General features: G+C 42.8%; 1 protein-coding gene across 2 annotated transcripts; it reads right to left on the reverse strand.

Moving 5' to 3' along the window:
- Window positions 1-5,888: 5,888 nt before the first annotated feature.
- LOC147893494 (vacuolar protein sorting-associated protein 60.1-like) lies at window positions 5,889-21,342 on the reverse strand. Of its 2 annotated transcripts, XR_015542262.1 has the most exons (5): window positions 21,047-21,342; window positions 20,708-20,859; window positions 20,536-20,606; window positions 19,861-20,128; window positions 5,889-6,215 (listed from the first exon to the last, which is right to left on the reverse strand). XR_015542262.1 is itself a non-coding variant. In XM_087386537.1 (4 exons), the coding sequence occupies exons 1-4, from the start codon at window positions 21,110-21,112 to the stop codon at window positions 20,067-20,069; spliced, it is 351 nt and encodes a 116-aa protein (XP_087242663.1). In that variant the 5' UTR covers window positions 21,113-21,342; the 3' UTR covers window positions 19,754-20,066. The 2 variants fall into 2 exon arrangements, 1 of the variants encoding a protein (XP_087242663.1); XM_087386537.1 differs by lacking the exon at window positions 5,889-6,215 and having other exon boundaries at window positions 19,754-20,128.
- Window positions 21,343-21,878: the final 536 nt, after the last annotated feature.

A 21,878-nucleotide genomic window follows, 5' to 3' on the forward strand; every position in this document is an offset into this window, starting at 1 on the left:
ACCTTGAGCCCTATATGACTAAGAGGAGTCAACTATGGAAAACTCTATTGGGAGCTTTTGAACAAATCAAGAGCCACATTGTCCTCTCTGATAAAGGGAGTTTCAGGACTTTGGACTCAATTTGAGTATCTGTTCTCTTTACTAAACAACAGCTAAGTGATGTTCGTAAAAGCCTGGCAACTATCAAAGAAAGGGCTAGTCACTTGGGGAGATTTGTGAGAAGACCAATTTTAAATGAAAGACATAATTGGATATCAGAAGAGAATTTAGACTCAATAATGTAGATCAAGAGTTGGTCATGAGTAGAATACAATTGTGGGAGGGAGACATTACTTGGAAAGGTGGCAGGGTCTTAAACATTACCAAAGAATTTAGTTGGGTTGGCAACTCATCTTCTTTACTCACACCTCCTCCTTCTGAGGGCATAAAAGAGGTGGTTTTCATCCTCAATGCTAGTTGGAAACTATCTGATACTAAAAGGAAATGGGATATTAGGTTCTCATTGATTTAGGACAGAAAGATACCCAAAAATATGCCCTCTTATGTGGCCAATTCTTTATAAAGCTGTCTGGACCAACTGCAGAAGCTTGAGGATTGGCATGTTTAGGGAATGAAAGAAGACATATTCAACCCCAGGGCAAGAAAAGTTTGGAAGGTGATTCAGCTAATGCTAGGAGAACCAATCAACTGAAAATCACTTCTTCTGGGAGATGCACTCAAGCTACCTTATGCCACATGGATCAACATCAGAGTACATGCACTGTGGTTTATATGGATTGCCAGGAATGCATATCAATTTAATGATGAGTTCGTTTGTGTTGAATAGTTATTTTTGAATTGACATGGAAAGAATGCTGCTATTCCTACTAACTGATTACTACCTTTTGTGGTCCAGGCCAAATTTTTTGCTGGATCAAAAAATTCATAACTTTAATGAGCAGATATCTCAATTACAGGTTGAATTGGATGATCACGTCAAAGATACTGGGAGATGTACCAACTCCAACATGGACCTACAAGCCCCCATCTCTTACCTTCTTTATTCCTTGTCAAGGATGAACCTGCAAGCTTATTGTTCACTTTTTCCTTCTACCCAAGAGTTATTAGCAAGCTGTTGTGTTACTATGAGAAGCAGATTTTGACCTTTTTCCTCTTAGCAAAAAATATTTTGTTTACATACTGGTTATTCCTCTCTAAACAGGGGTCTTTTATTCTTATGGAACTTCTGTGTATAAAGCTTATGATCATAATATAATCAAACTCTTATTTGCCAAAAAAAAAAGAAAAAAGAAACAACTTTATCAAGGGAGCGTGTTATTTGTTGTTGAACTTGAAAGAACATAACCCAATATATTAACCTTCAGTGTGGGATTGCTCTCAAATTGTTTGTAATCCATGGGCTATTGATAGACACATTTTACGCTATGACCTCATAATGGATTGAGTCCATTAAGGTAGAGAAGAGACGTTAGGGATTGGTCTCATTCTATCTATCTAATCCATAGCTATATGCATAGCTTTGTCTGTGCTTCATCGACTTTGGTCGAACTGAGGCCATGAACGTAGAGTGAAAAGAGTCGAGGATTGGTCTCATACAATCTATCTAATCCATGGATCCTAAGTAGATCATTATCTATGTGCTTCATGAACTCTTGACAGACTCTCCTCAGCTCCCCTCCACCCTGCCTCTACTGAAACCAGCCTTCACTAATTAAAGGGTGGTAGGATCCACTTTAACCACAGCATACATAGTAAATAGCAAAAATTATCAATCACCATAAATTAAATCACACGGAGCTAGAGCGCTCCTACTAAGAGACAAGGATACCGATTGGTCCCAAACACTGGAGCCCCTTGCGGTATTTCTTTAATATTCAAATAAAGCCAAGAGGTTGATTACAAGGTCTCCTATAAGCTGCACCACATGCAACCCACTTCCCACAGACTTTCAATATCCTACACATCCTGCAATTCCTGCTCAACTTTATATGGCGAATAGGCATCCACTTACTAGGCAATCAAGCATTCTTCCCACCGACCAAGTGTGCAACAGAACCCCAAAAGCATGAACTATCTGTGCACCCTCTGCACCTACACGACCAAGTGCCCATCTAGAGATGACCGAACAATTGCAAAAAAGCCAAAGACAACTAACTTAACCAGCCAAAACCCTTCCAAACAAGTCGTCTCTATCTGTAGCCTTTCGGACCACACTGCCCAATAGAATAAATCAACCTTCCTTGGCGAGGAAACAAACCCCAAATGCAATATCCAACTAGCAACCTTCCTCTACCCAGAATCCACCATAGAGACCAGGTCACTAGGTTGGAAAACCCTAGATCCTACAAAGAATAGTTAATCCTTCCCTGGTACAACCCAAAGCTAGCTCACGTGGAGACACTCAAGCCTGGAAAGCTCCAAAATCAACAGTAACAACCCAAAAAGCAACAAGAAAATAGGTCGTAATTCTTGTGGCAGCTCCTGCTCAGCCAAAAAACGACCCGCAACACCTGCTGTAGCTCCTGGTTAGCTTGAAGGCAAATCGCAACAACCTAGACAGCTCATGGACCACATCGAATCTCCCAGCAGACTTCTGGGCATCTCACAATTCCTCCTACAGGTCCCTGGCAACACCCGTCAACTCCTGGCAAGCGGCGATTTCTTCTGGCAATTCTAAAACCTCTTAGATTTGACTCTGACAGCTCCAGTAGCTCCTAACAAGTGGCGAATCCTTGTTCTCTCTCTTCAACCCCTGAATTTGACCTCCTGTTCCCAAAAGCAAGGCCCTCTTCCCTTTCTAGAGTTCAATGCTCAAATTAGCAATTTAAGTTGCACCACTCTTTTAGCCCCCTGTTACACACACTGGTCCCAGGAATTAATTGCCTAGTAATTGGTCTGCATATTCATAATTTCCAAGGGCCCACTAGGGATTTTAATCCCCCAAGTCCCACACACGCAGTCACATGTAAATTATGGAAGTCACAAATCAAAATCTTCATAAATTTACGTCCTCGTGACATACCCCCCTCTAGAAAGAAGGCAAACATCCTCGATTGCCTCTTGAGAGACCACGCTCAACATCATGTGATTACATGTGAATAGCACTAACACTTATAGAGTGCTATAAAGGAAAGGGTTAGATATCCTAACCCTAACCCTAACCCTAAATTGATTTGTATATATTCTACATTTTCAACTTCATCTAGTGTACAGTTAGTCATTTGTGGTGTGCTCTCTAGCTATGCCCTCTCTCCTCATCTCCACTCTTCTCCTCTCATCTCTTCGTATTTTGTCATGGTATCGGAGCATGGCTCTGCCTTCCGCTAAGGTGCCATCTTTTGTGAGAGTGAGAGAGATCCGATCGAGAGATTGAGTGATTGCAAACTTACTCCATTCACTTCCATTGAGTAAAGGATTTCCGCTTTCTTGAAAGAAAATTTCCATTCATTTTCTTTTATTGAGTGATAGCGAATTCCGTTCATTCTATCTCTTCCGGTGAGAGAATTCTTCCTTGTTCGAGTGAGAGAAAAGACGTATTTGGTTGAGAGATAGATAGATAGATAGATAGAGAGAGAGAGAGAGAGAGAGCGCGCGCGCTTAGATATTCATTCCAGTGAGAGAGAGATAGAGGTTCATTTGATTGAGAGAAATTTGTCAGTTCTCTGCTTTTGTAGTTCTCGGTTGTTGTTCATGAGGAGTATTTTTTGGTGTGGATCTCTTCACCAAGCACTCAAAGGCCTCATATAAGCCTTAGCTTCTACCACAGCTCCAAACAGCTCCAAAAGACAAGGCTCATGCTTCTACTCTAGCTGCGCTATCCACAAGCGGAACAGCATCTTCTCCAAATCCCATGACTGGGCACAACTGACGACCTCAGAGCAGCTGGGCGATCTTTTGCCATGGCCTCTTCAACGAGCCCTTCCGCCACAGATCTTGGCTTCTATGCAGCTCCATACTCCAGCGACCAGCACTCCCAAGCAAGCTAAGCCGCCTCACTGCCTCCGTGCACAACCAGCACTCCCAAGTAAGCTAAGCAAGCTAAGCCGCCTCACTGCCACCGTGCACAAGCGCACAACAGATGGCCGCGGACCTCCGACGAACGCTAAGCACCATCCATGAGCGACCCTCCGACAACAGACCCGCATGCAGATGAGCAAAAGACTCCTTCAACACCAAGCCTCCTCACCAACAACGCTCACCTGACCAGCAGCAACACCTCCAATGTCCAAGCTCCTGCTCTCACATGCAACTCTAATAGATAGTCGGGCAACCCGTCATCAACGAGCGTCATCAATGAACTCCTTTGCCAACCGTCATCAACGAGCGTCTATGCCACAAACGATCATTGCCCTGACGGCCATCAACAGACTTAGGCTGCCCGTTGTTCCACTTCTACTTGTGAGCATCGTTTCAAAATTCGGGCTTGGGATTTGGGGAACATGACACCTTCTACGAGAAGCCTCGTATGCCTGTGAACCACAGACCGCTCACGGCCTTCGACAACAACAATTGAACGGCTCTACAACCCGATAGCTCCATTCAGCACCTGAGTCTACAGCTCTGTCCAACACAACAGCCTTTCACAAGTGACAAGCTCCAAGCTACACCACACATAGAGCTCCAGCAGCTCCTTCACCGATAGAGCGACTCACAGGACACACCAACGGACTCCACGCACGAACAAAATCTCCAAAGATTCCGTCGGCATATTCAAAATTTTGATCTCCAAAAGAGCGGCACGTGGCAGATAAGGGAGTTATCCTGGTTGACCACAGAGTGGTTAAAAGGTTGCCACGTGGTAACCTTATCTGCCACGTCACCTAGGATTACCTAACCCTGGGTATATTTAACTGTATCTCGACTATCACATCAACAGACCCAAGAGCTATTATTTCATCAGTGCCATGTGTCAACAATACCTCAGCAAGTGCCACATCATCATATAGGTCATCTGCCACATCATCACGATTGACACGTCATCCACATCATCAACTGACCTCAATAGTCTACCATATCATCATCCTCATCATCCTTTAACCAATCAAATTGCCACGTGGACTATCCATCTCAGTTGTCCAATCAACGCAATCTCTTGCAAGCACACTGTGCACTGCATGTGCACACAGTTGCCACATCATCACTGCTCCATTGGCACATCCCTTGACAAGCACACCCCTGCATGTGACCCCTAAGTGCCACATCATCATTAAGCACTTTGCACCCTTTTTTTGTCCCTCCACCTAGATCAATCGTATCTCTTGATCCAAGAAGAATTTGAGAACGTCCCATAAAAAGAAAAATCACTTGATTTTTCGTGCTCTACGCGCTCGTCACATCACGCATACATTTCGACGCAAGTATTACTCACTTTTGAGCCTCGTCGATATATCCACTTCCTATACGTACATCAGCCTCTACATCGATGCATCTGACCTAGCATATAAAAAAACCAAAGAAAAGAAATTATTTGCTGTTCTTTCATCGATCGATGGTTGGTATAGACTATAGATCAAAGTAGACTAGATCACCATAGAGGAGATGCTTTGAATTTTTTCAAGTTTCCAATCTAAGCGATGCTCAAAATTCTCGACTAGTTCTTACTACGCTCACATACGGTTTCACATCATTACATTATTTGAAACCTGACGTTCATCAATTCAATGAGCAAACTTCAGACTGTTCAAAGATATTGTCGATTGATCAGTGGGCAGATAGCACATGATTTGATTTCACGCAAACATGCCATCATAATAAAGCCTATTTGGCTATTTCACGACATTATGCACTTTATTTCAGCCTTGTAAAGGCTCTTGGCTATTCCCGGCATCATTTGTTACAAGTCTTGTAATTCAAATCGGATTATATATTGCAGTTCTACCTTCACCGATAGTTCAAATTTCACTTACCACAGTTAGTGTTTTGTAGTTGATTCAGACAGTTCTTTTCACGACACTTTGAGTACATTTCTTGCACCATGTCTACGACTAACAACCTCAATTTGGAGGCATCTGCTAAGCTAGACGACTCCAATTACGGCATATGAAAATACCGAATGGAGACTATTCTTGTACTTCACGACAAATGGAAGTATGTCAATGGATCTACACCTAGACCATTGGACGGTCTAACCAGCAGTAGCTCTACTCCACCTGTTGTCACAGGACCAGCAGCGAGATCTATAGCTACACCAGTAGCTTTCGCACATGCAGCAGATCCTGTCATTGTCCGAGCACAGGCAAAATGGGATAAGAAAGATATCATTTGATCAAGCAGAATGTGCAAGATGTCATGCTATGACAACTCAATACCATCAAGACATCAAAAGAAGCATAGGATATGTTTGCAACTCTCCACGAGTCCAAGAACACTTTCAAGATTCTCACTCTGAGAAACCAAATCAACCAGAGTTTTCGCAACAGTAGCGAAACCGGTCATGCTTACGTACTCAGAATCAAAGACTACAACAATCAACTCGCAGCAGCAGGAGAGACCATGAATCCAACATAAATGATTCAAGTCATCCATAATAGACTAGAAGGGATACGAGAATCTAGTCCAGAGTATTGTCATTCAAAGGCAAATTCTAACACTTGAAGAACTTCAGTCAGTCTTACTTGGTGAAGAACTCAAGACGCAAGCCATTCATGTACACAAAGGTCATTCTAATGATCACGCATTCACAGCTTCAGACAGAGGCAGAGGCAAAGGTAGATCATTCCAACGAAGTGGTCATCATCAGCAACAAAATCATCAGCAAAGTTCTCAGCAACATCAGCAACAAAGAGGAAATCATTTCAACCAAGGAAGATTCTAAGAGCGAGAGAATACATCCACCAATGTGTCCAACATTCAATGCAACTACTGCCATAAGTTTGGACACTATAAAAGAGATTGCCGCAAGAAGCAGTACGACCAAGGCGATCAATCTAGTAGCAATCGAGAAAATTTTCACGATAGAGGAAATCATCGTGGTGGACATTATAGTCACAATCATTATGTAAATGAACATGGGAATATGTTTCTTGTCAATAAGAAAATGCAGAAGACTGATACATTGTATCTAGATACTAATTTCAATACAAAAGAGGATTTCAGCTATCAAGTCAACCAAGCAGATCAGGATCCTTGGTACATCAAAATAACGGTATATTATCTCATACGACAAATCATCAGGAATGGTTCATAGAGATGAAACCATTAGAAGGTCAGAAAAATGTCATCCACACGGCAGATAATACACCAAATCCAGTTCAAGGGATATGCATCATCCCTATGGACAATTTCACTGGTACAAAAGGATTGGTGAAAGGTGTACTCTACGTTTCGAAACTCAGCAAGAACCTCTTGTTAGTAAGTCAAATAACGGAACACAACTACTGAGTCATCTTTGACGGAGATGAATGCACTATCAGTTACAAATCCAGAAGATTTCAACTAGTAGAAAAAGGAGTCAAGGAAGGACGATTATACAGAATGCTAGCTATAGTACCAGATTTGCATGCCATGTCAACTCAACCGCAACAGATGCCACTATCTACAAAATGGCACAAGAGATATGGTCATATCGATTTCAAGAGCTTGTTAGATCTCAGGAATTAGAATATGATAATTGGGATTCCTAAGCTACAGTTTCTTGAAAAAGTTTAAGAAGAGCATGTTGCTTCCGCAAACAAAAGCGAACCAAGTTTAGAAGAAGCACCTCTCGAGCACAAGGTATTCTTGCTCAGACCCGCAACATCAATGGTTCACTTTACTACTTGACTTTCATTGACGACTACAATAGATATTGTTGGGTCTACTTTCTGAAAGAGAAATCTGAGGTTTTTTTCAGATTTCAAGAATTCAAAGCCATGATAAAAAACTAGACAGACAGAGAGATCAAAGTCATGAGATCAAATACAGGAGGTAAATACATGTCTTCAATATTCATAAACTTTTGCGTACTTTAGCACACAGTGCTAGAGCAATGCTTGTGAGAAGCATCTTTCGAATTAATATTAAATAGAAGCAATAGCCACTGCAAACTACTTGCTTAATCAGCTTCCTACCGAACCGATTCAGGGTATGACACCTTATGAAGCATTCACTGGACGCAAGCTACGCATTGGGCATCTCCGCATATTTGATTGCATAGCATATACCCACATACATAACGATCATCGCAAAAAATTGGATGCCATAGCATATGCCCACATACATAACGATCATTGGGCTTAATTAGCTTCCTACTGAACCGATTCAGGGTATGACATCTTATGAAGCATTCACTGGACACAAGCCACGCATTGGACATCTCCGCATATTTGATTGCATAGCATATGCCCACATACATAACGATCATCGTAGAAAATTGGATGTGAAGTCACGCATATGCATCATGGTTGGCTGCAGTGAAGAAAGCATAACATATAAGTTGTATGATTCCATCAACCAAAAGGTCATTATATCCAGAGATGTAATCTTCGATGAGAAATCAGAATGAAAAACCTCAAATACACAGGAGATAGACGCACCGATTACTTAGTCATGTACAGAAAAGATTGATGAAGAAGAGCAAGAATTGCCAGAAACACCCCGAAAAGAATCACAGCAACTTAGATGGTCTACTAGGGAAAGTAGCCTCCAGTCAGAGTGACATATGCTCAAAAAGGCAAAGCAATTCAGGTTGAAACCACCAACTATGCTCTTATGACTATCATCATGACTACAGAAGAACCACTGTACTTCGAAGATGTGATAGACAAGCCAAAATAGCAAACTGCTATGAATGAAGAAATTGATGCTTTGTACAAGAATAATACTTGAGAATTATGTGACCTTCCACCAAGAAAGAAGGCAATAGCAAACAAATTGGTATACGAAGTAAAGTACAATCCAGATGGAAGCATTCAAAGATACAAAGCCAGACTAGTTGCAAAAGGACTTGCACAGCAATATGGTCAAGATTATGATGAGACTTATGCTCTAATAGCAAAGATGGATTCCATACGGTTCTTGATATCACTAGCGACACTCAAAAGATGAAATGTGTACCAGCTCGATGTCAAGAATGCATTTCTCAATGGTTATCTAGACGAGGAAGTCTACATGCAACAACTTGCAAGTTATGTTGAACTAGGAAAGGAGAATCAGGTTTACCATCTAAAAAAAAATCTCTACGGCTTAAAGAAAGCACCCAGAAGTTGATAAAGCAAGCATCCAGAAGTTGGTATAGTAGAATTAACAAGTATTTTGCCGATCTGGGATACATGAAATCCAATGCAAATCATACTCTCTACTACAAAGTTCAAGGGGAAGAAATTACTATTGCACTTTTGTACATAGATGATCTGATTGTGACAGAAAGCAAGAATAGCTTCATCAGAAAACTAAAATAAGACTTATCTCCAGAGTTCGACATGAAAGATCTTGGACTTATGCACTATTATCTTGGAATTGAGTTCTGGAGAGATTCCAACAACACCTTTATGAGTCAACTCAAGTATGTTGACAGTGTCCTGAAGAAGTTTCATATGGCAAATTGCAAGATTGCAGCCACTCCCATGGAATAGAGTTTGAAACTTACTAAAGATTCAAAAAAGCCTACAGTCATTGATAGGTACTACACGCAGCTCATCGGATCTCTTCTATATCTGACTATCACACGAAGATGATCTGATTGTGACAAGAAGCAAGAATAGCTTCATCAAAAAACTAAAACAAGACTTATCTGCAAAGTTCGACATGAAAGATCTTGGACTCATGAAATTGAGTTCTGGAGAGATTCAAACAGCACCTTTATGAGTCAGCTCAAGTATGTTGAAAGTCTCCTGAAGAAGTTTCATATGGCAAACTACAAGATTGCAGCCACTGCCATGGAACAGAGTTTGAAACTTACTTAAGATTTAGAAAAGCCTACAGTCAATGATAGGTACTACACGCAGCTCATCGGATCTCTTATATATCGGACTATCACATGGCCATATATTTATTATGCAGTAAGTTCACTAGCATAATTTATGACAAATCCAAAACAATCTCACTGGATTGCAATCAAAAGAGTCTTGAGATACATCAGAGGTACAAGACAATTTGGAATAGAATATAGAGAGTTATCCAAGGTTGCATGGATACTGTGACAATGACTATGCCCGAGATCATAAGACCAAGAGATCCACATAGGGATATGGATTTTTCCTTGGTCAAGGTACTATATCATGGTTATCAAACAAATAGCCAACTGTTTCTTTGTCTTTTACTGAAGCAAAGTATAAAGCACTCAGTACAGGTGCATGTGAGGCTATATGGCTCAGAAGACTACTGTCAGAAAAAAACTACTTTGATAAATCAAAGTCAACACCAATATACTGTGATAATCAATCGGCTCAAGCATTGGCCAAGAATCCAGTATCACTCCAGGATAAAGCACATTGATGTCAGAGAGCACTTCATCAGAGAAAGAGTGTTACCTGGTGACATCACACTACAACATTGTGATAGCAAAGAGAATGTTGCAAACATCTTTACCAAACCACTCGGTAAAGAGCTTTTCGAGAAACATCGACAAGCTCTTGCTCTTCAATTGAAGTAGAAAATAAAGCACTCAGTACAGGTGCATGTGAGGCTATATGGCTCAGAAGACTATTATCAAAAACAGACTACTTTGATAAATCAAAGCCAACACCAATATACTGTGATAATCAATCAGCTCAAGCATTGGCCAAGAATCCAGTATCACTCCAAGACAAAGCACATTGATGTCAGAGAGCACTTCATCAGAGAAAGAGTGTTACTTGGTGACATCACATTGCAGCATTGTGATAGCAAAGAGAATGTTGCAAACATCTTTACCAAATCACTCGGTAAAGAGCTTTTCGAGAAACATCGACAAGCTCTTGGTTTGACGTAAAGGAAGAGTGTTAGAGAGCACTTCATTAAAGAAAAAGTGTTACTTAGTGACGTCACACTGCAGCATTGTGATAATAAAGAGAATGTTGCAAACATCTTTACCAAACCACTCGGTAAAAAAAAATTTGAAAAACACTGACAAGCTCTTGGTTTGACGCAAAGGAAAGACATTCCTATTAAAAAGATGTGATGGAATGTAATGTTCAGTCCTTCTTTGATTCTTAGAAAGAGTGTTACTTGGTGACGTCACACTGCAACATTGTGATAATAAAGAGAATGTTGTAAACATCTTTACCAAACTACTCGGTAAAAAAAATTTTGAGAAACACCGACAAGCTCTTGGTTTGACGCAAAGGAAAGACATTCCTATTAAAAAGATATGATGAAATGTAATGTTCAATCCATGTGATTACATGTAAATAGCACTAACACTTATAGAGTGCTCTTAAGGAAAGGGTTAGATGCCCTAACCCTAACCCTAAATGGGTTTGCATATATTCTACATTTTCAACTAAATCTAGTGTACAGTTAGTCATTTGCAGTGTGCTCCCTAGCTGTGTCCTCTCTCCTCATCTCCACTCTTCTCCTCTCCCCTCTTCATATTTTTTCATTGCTTGCAAAAAAAAAAAAAACAACAGACAAAACAAAGAAAATAAAAGAAAAGAATAAATAACAAAAATAAAAAGCCAAATTTGAAAGGACAATCAACAATACCGCCAACAAATCAACCGTCTGAAAGGATAGCCAACCAACAGACCAAGTTTCAACCAAATCTGAAAGAACAACCAACCATGCCGCCATCAGATCAACCAAGTTTGAAAGGATAGCCAACCAACAAACTAACCAAATCTGAAAGGACAGCCGCCAACATATCAACCAACAATGTATACATATTTATAGAGCCATGGATAACAAATACATATTACATTGCACATCGGATGCATCATAACCAAGTGTCTAGAACACCAATCATAGAGGTCCCAATCGACCTTTGGATACTCGATCCTGTCTGTACAGAGGGAGTGGAGGTGCTACCCTCCCTTGAGCATCAGGCAATGCTCTAGACACCTGTCACTTTGTTGAACCTGAATGAGTGACAACTAAAGTTGGCTCCAACTAGAAAGCCTCAAGGTAAAGCTGCAACACCTGAGGAGTATCTACCAGTTCCTCCTCCTCCAACCACTTCGCATGCAATGATTAATTATAAAATTTTACAAAATAGCATCGGATAACTTTACCTTTTACTTTTCTTTCTTTATGTGCTAGAATCTGCTCGAACACAAGAATTTCATCCAACTCTTTCACCTCTGGCTGTACCTTCCAAGGCAGCTTTGAAGACACCTCTTCTTGAAAAGGCTTAAGAAGACTCACATGGAAAGCATTGTGAATCCTCCAATGATCAAGCAACTGCAGCCGAGAATTTCATCCAACTCTGACTGTACCTTCCAAGGTAGATCCGAAGACACCTCTTCTTGAAAAGGCTTAAGAAGACTCACATGGATTTCAAGCATTGTGAATCCTCCAATGATCAAGCAATTGTAGCCGGAATGCTACATCATTGATCCTCTCAGTACCTTAAAAGATCCATAATACCTTATACTCAACTTAGGAAGAAGTTGAGTACGACCCCGTGTACTTTTTCAACCCCGCTTTCTGAAAACGCAACAAGACGTAATCACTTTCTTTATATGAACTTCACGACGGTGTTTGTTTGCTACTCTCTTTTGCTTATCCTGAGACCTTTGAAGTGCTTGCTTCACCTTTTGGTAGGCTATATCTAAGCTTTCCACACACCTATCAACCTCAAAAATTTTATCTTTCGTCTGTAAGACGGGTGGAATCTTACGGCTGCATTCCACTATCTTAAATGGAGCTTTACCTGTAGAAAAATGTACCATGTTATTATATGCATACTTAACCAACGGTAAAAATTTATCCCACTGTGACTGATGCTCCGAAACATAACATTTCAATAAATTCAATACTGTGGTTTTAGCCTCCTCCGATTGCCCATCTGTCTCAGGATGAAAAGCAGAAGAAAATTGAAGACTAGTGCCCATATTCTTAAAAAGTTCCTGCCGAAACAAGCTAGTCATGCGACAGTCTCTATCACTCATGATAGACTTAGTCATGCCATGATAGTTGAAAATATTATGCATAAACAACTTCGCCATATGATCTGTCCTAATCTTCTTACGTACATGAGTAAAATGTACTTGCTTGCTAAAATCAATCAATGATCGTCCATATTCTATCATTATCTGTACGGATCCTAGGCAAATTAAAAAATGAGGTCAATGGCTATGCTTTTCAATGTCCATTTGGAAAGGGCAAAGGATGCAACAATCCGGACGTCTTCCAACGATCATACTTCACCTCCTGGCATGTCATGCATGTACGCATATACTCATCAACATCACGACGCATCGTAGGTCAATAAAAGAAATGCTCTACTACCTTAATTGTAGTACACCAATACCACGATGGCCTACATACGGTGGATCATGACATTCACTCGTGACCTTCTACCTTAACTGCTTAGTAACACACAGCCTGCCATAGATCATCATATAACCATCCTTAACCACATAATGCTCATGTCTCTACCCATTCACAAGCTGATCATAAATTCCAACAAATTGATCATCTGCATACTGATCTTTCATGACATGATGCTCATTATGATAGACAATTATCACAGCTAAAGCTTGTGACTTTGGAGACAAGGCATCTGCAACCACATTCTTCTTGCCTTCAACATGTACAATATGAAAATGAAACATAGACAAGAAGTTCGCGTTTTTCGGACAGCTTGGATTGCATCAAAAAGTAGCGCAAGCACTGATGGTCCGTCTGGACTGTAAAATCAGCTCCCAAAAGATAATGTTTCCAAGTAAATAAGGCATGAAGTACAGCCAACATCTCCTTCTCATAAATCTGTAAATGCTTTTCAACCGGCTGTAATATGCAACTCTCATAAGCCACAGGGTGCCCATCCTGTGTCAGAAGGCTCCAATACCATTCTTACCACAAGCATCTGCATACACAGGTCCTTCTTGCTACAGCCTGGTTCATAGCCTCTTGTTGGTGCTTCCACCGAGGATGCATGGGGCAGCTGCGATAACTGGTGCGGAATTTTTTGTGGGCAGGCTCGGACGGCACACGAAACACTAGAGCCAGAGTTGCATGGCAAACACTGATCATGCCTCAATCACGGGGAGGCTTGGATATCATCGATCCGGAGATGCAGAGCAGAGCCCTTTTGAGCAAGCTGGTCATGTGAGGTCTCACCCCAGGGGCAGAGCCTTGGAAGCTCCTCCTTCAGTGAGGGCTTCTTGGGACCCCCCCGCACAAGAGGGCAAAGGTAGCAGTCACACAGATGGATTTTGGCAAAGGCCCCCTTGACAGGAAAGGGCTCCCGGCTGATGCAGAGCCTCTTCAGAGTCTAGCAGGCCCTCTCCAACAGGTTTCATTCTCTCCAGCCCGTCTTGTAGAGAGGAGTTTGAGCGCCAACCGCTTATTTGGGCACCCAGAGGTCCGAGATCCTGATGGGCGGATGCTAGGACAGTGGACATACATCGAGTGGGCACAGTGGGACAGTGGACCAGCGAGGTCCTTTGGGGCCTAGAGACGGCTTGCACGGGTGGCAGCAACCAGAGCACATGCACTTTCTCATTTGAGAGGGGCAGGCACCCAAGAGGCAGAGATCGAGGCAGCGATACCCACCTCATGGTGGAGGGGCTCAACACTCCTTGGACGCCGCACTGTTGGGATGGTCAATTCTCGAGGACAACGGTTCCCCTCAGGATCCGTTTCTACCAGGACACTCTTCTCTCTTTCCGCCGTTGCTACTTTAGGTGGGCTCAGGGGACCTCTTGCAAGCAGAGATAGAGAGTGACAACGAGGATTTGGCAGACCTAGGGGGCCTACAGTGGCAGAGGATCAAGATAGTGGGCCGGTTAGGCAAGGCTTCGCATATCGACCCCGACACTGTTCTTTCAGGACCGATGGGAGCAGTGTGGTGATTGTGGCTCTAGGAGGGTCGCCTTGCAGTGGGACCCCGGGGGAGTGGTTCTGGCCGGCGAGAGTCAGGCAGACGGACAGAGTAGAGGAGGTGCCGATCTTCTCTTAGACGACTCGCATAGGGCGCCAGGCGCTTTTGGCCCCGCCTTTGAACCAGTTTGAGACCACGGAAGATTTCTTACTTCTTTTGGTTGGTGGCTCATGGCGGGCTGCCTATTGGTCCATGGCTGGAGCAGATGAGAGTCGATGGCAAATGCCTTTGTTGCGCAGAGGGTGTGATGGACATGATCCCCCATTGCTTGTGGGGCTGCATTGTTGCTCAGAGGATTTGGCTTACCGCATTCACGATTATGGCCAGCACACAGCGAATGCAAAGGGATTTCACTTGGGGAATGGTCGCGTGGCTCACGGATGGGGGACATGCTTTTTCCATTGACTTAGTGTCACCGGCCTACAGGATCCATGACCAGCAGATCTCCATGATAGAGAGTTTTGACGCAGTACCACCTACTAGAACACGTCTAGTTGTTTCACCAGAGGACAATGTCTGGGAGACGGTGGCCAGCATTAGTAATTACCACCTTGAACATCTGGGTAGCTCGGTGCAGCCAAGTGATGGGGAGCCAGGTGACGACTCCGGCAGCTACCGTAGTAGCGTAGCACCCCGAGTTCGAGAGGTACCACCGAAAGGCGAGAACACTTCTGCAAGGCTTGGCCTGCAGGGATCTTTTACACTCTTTCCGCAAGAGGTATTCGCTGGATGTATAGACCGCCACCATGGCAGTTAGCCCATGTTTCAGAGCCATCTTGACATTGAGCCGGCACTCTGGGAATAGGCTGTTTTTCTGCTGACAGCCCTGTATTCACTGCCTTTAGCTCCTCTTTTGGAGGCTAAAGCATGGGTGTATGTTTTTCAAGCATTAAAAGAATTTTCTTTTCTCTAGGAAAAAAAAAATATTGTATGCTATGACATCTTGATGGACCAAGCTCATGAAGATTAGATACAAATTAGGGATTTCTCTAACATGAGCTCTACATAGATCATTGTCTATCTGATTCATGCACGCTTGACACAGTGAGTTTGTGAAGACTAAGTCAAGGATCACTCTTATCTTGACAAAGTAATTCCGTCAAGGTAAAGTGTGGTTTGCAAAAAAAATAAAAAAGTCCTTCACTATTGAGGGGCATGTCTAGCATGTTTGGCGATACATTATCCCTCAAAAAAATGCATATGGCTTACAGACAAAAACATTAGTATGATTTATAGCCTAGAAATATTTGTAGCCTAGAAAAAAAGCCTTAGGTATTCAGTTTGCTGATGCCATAGAAGCAAAGCTTGAGATACTCGGCCTCGACATATTCATAGCCTAGAAGAGGCCAAGCATGAGATTTTCATAGCCTAGAATTGTCGGGAACGATTTATACCTTGGACATATTCATATCCCGGAAGCAAAGCCTGAGATGTTCAGCTTGGAAGAGAGTAAGGTAGGGAAGAGAGGTGTAGTAGGGCAGAGAGATATAGCAGGAAGAGAGGCAGCTTGATAGAGAGCAATCCCAAGAGAGGGGCAGCCAAGTGAGAGATTCAGCCTGGAAGATAAGCGTAGCATGGAAGAGAGGTGTAATAAAGAGAGAGGTAGCCTGAAAGACGCTGGCAGCCTAGAAGAGAGAGCCTGAAGAGAGGTGTAGGAGGAAAGAGAGGCGTAGCAAGCGGAGATGCAACCTAGGAAAGAGCAAGGTAGGCCTGGAAACAAAGCAAGGCAGCCTAGAAGAGAGGAATAGCAAGGAAGCTAAACAGAGAAGACCAAACTCTTAAGTGAAGGACTTGGACCACATTACTTGGACAGGTCAAGTTTCCTTGGAAGATACCTTGGGAGCCAGGATCAAAAAGACGGGAATCATAAATGCCTCCATCTTCGATCCTGGTTTTCAAAGTACCTCCAAGAAAACGTGACCTGCCCCAATTAATTTGGTCCTGGTATTTACTAGTTTGGTCCTTGTCAAAAATCCTTCCACGCTCAATCGCTCTTGGAGCCACACCCTGACACAGTGATAGGCATTGATATAAAGCATGCAGCAGCAACCACACCACTGCACTCACTCCTTACATCGCCCTCTTAATATACAAATCACACACATGCAAACCCCCTCTTCAACTTTTCCCTTTTAATAAAACATGTAAGAAAATGCAACTTCATGTGTAATACAGGAAACAGGATCTTTGTAGACGAGAGAGAGTGTATGAAGAATAAAATTGTACTACTAAAAATCATACAATAGATGGCAGCCACTTCCCAACAGTGTGCTTTGCTGAAGAAGCTTTGATAGCGTGCTGGAAACAGTAGAGGACAGAGTTGACATTTCTCTGTGTAGTCCACAAGATTCTACTCATTAATTTTGTATGCTTGAAGGAACATGATGTAAAGTTTTCTACTTTTTGTATTATCTTCATACATGTCCATGGGCGGTGACATCCAATCATCAAGACTACCTCTGCATAAAAGCATGTAGAAAAAGGTATGCAAAGATAGCTCCCTTGCTCTTGAGCATGAGTTGGTAGAATGCAATGCATAGGCTGGGAAGAATTTACTAGAGGTCTGAAGAGGATACATGCATGAATATCTGCATCAAGGCATCAAAACCTTCCATTGACATGGAACCAAGCATGTTGGACATTTGATTTTCCATTCAGCTTGTCTCTTGAGAGATTTTCATATTTATAGCCATTATGTCAATTGTAAATTGTGATGTGCTTAGTCTAAGTAGGAGTATCGCATTCATGAAGGGCATAAAATATGACTCCTAGCTAGATGTCAAGTGGCATGGCTTGGAAGGCCATGCATGAGGTGAAGAAATTACTATGCACGTCTCCTTTTTTGGGTCAAAAGCTTCAAAACATGGTTTCCTAGAAATTGGAATACTTGAATGTGGTAAGCCCACTGCTTTGACAAAAGATACTTACCATGTTGTAGAGAGCTTTCATGCACACTTATTCTTGGGAAGCAGTCTCCTCTGAAAGTTCATAGAATGGCTGATAAGATGGGGATTAAAGTTCCTCTCTTTAGGAGTGACCAACAGAGACGAAAGGTCACTTTGGACATAGATCAGCAGGTTCAGGGATCGAGGAGACCGCATCTCCCGCCATTAGGATACTCTCTAATGCATATCTCCGCAAGCCTGCATCGTATCATCCATTTTATGCACAGGGCAGTCAGCAGGAATGAGTCTTGAGTGAGTTGAGGATGATGTGGATGCCTCAGGGCTGCATCAAATAGGCTGTCAGCCAGGAATGCAGGCACCTTAAATTTCCAAAGTAGGGAGGAAAAGTCAGCCGGACCTTGCAAGGAAAAGTCAGCCAGGTATTGAGCAAGCTAGAATGCGATCAGAGTGAGAAGAGGGGGGAGAGAGAGAGAGAGAGAGAGAGAGAGAGAGAGAGAGAGATAGATATATATTAACGTCTCTAAAAAGCCAAACGGCCTATGAGACTAAAACAGTTGATACATCTCCTAGTGTTGTCTCATCAAAGAGAACAACAAAATAAATAAGCTGAAGGATGAGAGCTACTAAAGGTACTTACAGTCAGAGAGAGAGAGAGAGAGAGAGAGAGAGAGAGAGAGCACTTAAGGCTTAAGACAAAAAAGCAAGAATATCCTTTCATGATGGATGAGCTAGGTCATTACATACATCTCATGGAGGCAGAAGAGCAGTTTCAACAGCTCATGCACAGGGCTCTTTTAGATGTCTACCTTATATGCAACTTGGCTGTTGTGGCACGCAGCATCATAACCAGCCCTTGGACTTTCACAGATATTTGGCCTTAAATGCAGCAAAGCAACATCCACTATCATTGAGCTGTTTTGCTGATAAACTCCTGCCTAAGATGCACCAGTGCCAAATATGGCTTAATTCTGCCTGGCCATGTGTAGTTGCAATGTCAGGATTAATAACAATGAAATGAGGGACCCAACCAAATGCCATGCACGTCTGACAGACAGCAGCTCTAGGATTATAATATTAGAGCCGGTCCCCATGGACCGGAGGACTCCACTCGATGACGATCTCGACTATTTATTGAGTCCCGATGCAACCTGCTGCAGATTTCTCAGGACCAGCCCAGCAGCTATTCACATCTATTTCAGGGGTTGGCCAAGGGCACCCCCAAGCAACCAGAAACTCCCACTTTGGAGTTTCAGGACTATTTTTAGGCATTTCGGGGGGTGGCCTAGGGCACTCCCCAGCACCCAGAGACTCCCACTCTGGGGTTTCAGGACTATTTTTGGGCATGCATTCATGCATGCCCCGGCCACTCCGCCCCCTTCCACCTCCTACTCGTCGACCAGCCAACCTAACTGCAGGTCAAAGGCGGGGGTATCCATGAGGCCTCAGTCCCTCTATTTCCGGCGCCACCTTTCTTGGCCGGCAGACCCCTGTTGCCGGTTCATGGGGACCAGCTCTTATCATTAGCATGTTGCCGCAGGGCACTACATCATGGATGCTTCCTATGCCAAACGCATTCGAAAACCTGCCTTCCTTTTTTCTGAAATGGGCTGAACCAAGAAGCTTCTCCCTCCTGGGTCTGCATGGAATTGTGTGTATCTCTAATGTATACATGTGAGTTCCCATGGGTTTGCACTTGCATAGATAACATACGTCCAAGGTGCTGGTATGTGATGGATGACAAGGGGAGGACAGAGAGAGAGAGAGAGAGAGAGAGAGAGAGAGAGAGAGACCTTTAATAAATGGTGCAGACTCAGACCAGCTGTGTGTCTCATTAGGTGATAAAAGAAAACTCCTTTTTTTCAAATCTACTTCATTCTCAGGCTGAAGGTGCTGGCGCACATCAGTCTGCCTCTCTGCCTCATTCCCTCCAGCTCTTACATCAAGACATTCCAACAATCAGACACAAAGACAAGACAGGGAACTTTTTTCTGTCACCCATGAAGGTAATGTTACCTCAAAGCAGCTGCTCCCATCCGGCGAAGCAGTGGTAACTTTGCAGCAACAACTTTTTCATCTGATTGCTAACGTCCTCAAAATGTGTTAACTCATCTTGTAATGTCTGCATTAGGAACATGGATTTTTTGTTCTCTCCAGGGAGAAACCCATGAATATAGAACTGAGCAAAAGTTTGGCGGTCCGAATTGCTCATATCCACACAGTCAATATTCAAAACCTTCAAGGTGCCCCGTAAATCCTTGTTCCCTGCTTTCATTGCTGCCGTCTGTAAAGATTCCAGAATAAAGTTGAGAGGCGTACAAGGAAAATGTATACCAAATCAAAGCTTATCCAAGGAATTTTAAGTAGAAACTCCGACGGTTTAGCTGTAAACCAACAGAGCAGTCTGCTTCATACTTAATTTGAGATAATGAGGAACGCACAACTTATATAAATTTGACGACTAACGACACAAGACTACAAGGAATCCACAATCGTCACATTCCAACAGTGAAAGACTCAAACGAGAAAAGATCTCAACGACTACTTTTTTTAGCAATCCGTTTTGCAAAATTAAGCTTGCTTCTACTCTGCATACAGTGTGTAATCCTTTTGGGACACGGTCGATACAAAACACACTGCCGATAAGAAGAACAGGGACAAAAGCCCATGTCATGTAAGCATTCTTTATACCTTCCGTTGCAAACGTAGCCCGCTCCAACTTGAAACTCCGATTATACAGCATGTCCCTTTGACCTTCATACCTGCTATCACAAGAATAGAATCGTTCCAAACGGTGTGACCTTGCTAATTCAAAGGCGACTCAGATAAACCTATGAAAACATGTAACAGATTATAGCTTTACATTTTCTTATGCTTTAATATGCGAATGGCATGAGCTTTGAAAGCATCCTGGGCAGGTCCGGGTCGAGTCTTCCTGATTTTCTCCCTGTAGCTCAAAAGTTCGGCATTAAATTTTTTTATCTTCTCATCCACAATGTCTCCTCGCCTGTTTATCTGCACAGTTACATAATGAAGCCAAAGTCAAAGTTGTAGCGGGCAGGTCCTAAGAAACTGAAATCGCCTTCGATTACATGATACATCGCAAGATTGAGAACTCTTGCAATCTTGATTCGTTTCTTCAGGCATGCATGCAGTAGCTCGATAGAAGAATTCAACTTGTTGTAGGAAGAAAGCAACGTACGCGTTCCGCGACCTCTTCAACCGTAGGCTGTTTCTCCTTCTTCTTCAGTCCGAAGAATCTCCTCATCCTTTGCCTTCGCCCTCCGTTCTGCTCAGCTGCAAGCCTTCAAGTACCTGGTCACGTCACAGTCCTCTGTAACCGTTGCCGTCGCCGTCTCCTCCTTCTCCGTTCAATCCGTCTTCGACGTCGTTAAGCCGGGCGTCAAGGCTTCACCAAGAAATTGCCTGCAATGACTATTGCCAAGCGTTCTGAAAAGATGACCATCGCCTCGATTGTGGTGATCTTGGGAAGCAGGACATCAGTCCGCCATAGCCTACGCGTCTTGATGAGAGTACACTGTGTAGTGTGAGGACTACTGAGTGAGGGTGGCAGAAAACCCGTTGTAATTATCATCCTCATTAACTTAAACTACACAGTACAACCCGGATTAATTAACAAGTCTTTAAGGAAACCATTCAAGAACGCACAAACACGAGGGGTTACAAGGTGAAATTTTCACCACCCATGCCAAACGGTTTGAGGGATGTGTCGTTGAACGGGTAAGTCCAAGCAATTGGTTCTCTGTTGGTACGTACTCGAGGAGTTGTTCTATTTTTCCTTTCTTTTGGAGGACGATGTAAGTGTTGCAATGGTATGACCACCAGTAGTAGCAGTGATTCGTTCCTCAGAGTCTCCATTGGTCCTCCATGTTGGTCCAAATGTGGTCCGGAGCTGATTGGTAAACTGCTACTGGTTTGTTGATTATTTGAGTGCATGTTGCTTGTTGGAGAGTGCTTCTGAGAATATTTGGCGTGCTTGCTATTTTTTGCCAGTGTCTCCGAGCATGATGATT

Source organism: Dipteris shenzhenensis, chromosome 15 (assembly GCF_047967505.1).
Source record: "Dipteris shenzhenensis isolate YYH24624 ecotype China chromosome 15, Dip_SZ_1.0, whole genome shotgun sequence".
NCBI lineage: Eukaryota > Viridiplantae > Streptophyta > Polypodiopsida > Gleicheniales > Dipteridaceae > Dipteris > Dipteris shenzhenensis.

Bases quoted from the DNA above. Each gene is read 5' to 3' on its own strand.
- LOC147893494 (XM_087386537.1), bottom strand. From the start codon at position 21,112: ATGAGGAGATTCTTCGGACTGAAGAAGAAGGAGAAACAGCCTACGGTT. The intron at 20,860-21,046 runs GTACGTTGCTTT...GTAACTGTGCAG, and splicing joins TTGAAGAGGTCGCGGAACGC to ATAAACAGGCGAGGAGACAT. The intron at 20,607-20,707 runs GTAAAGCTATAA...TTGTGATAGCAG, and splicing joins ATATTAAAGCATAAGAAAAT to GTATGAAGGTCAAAGGGACA.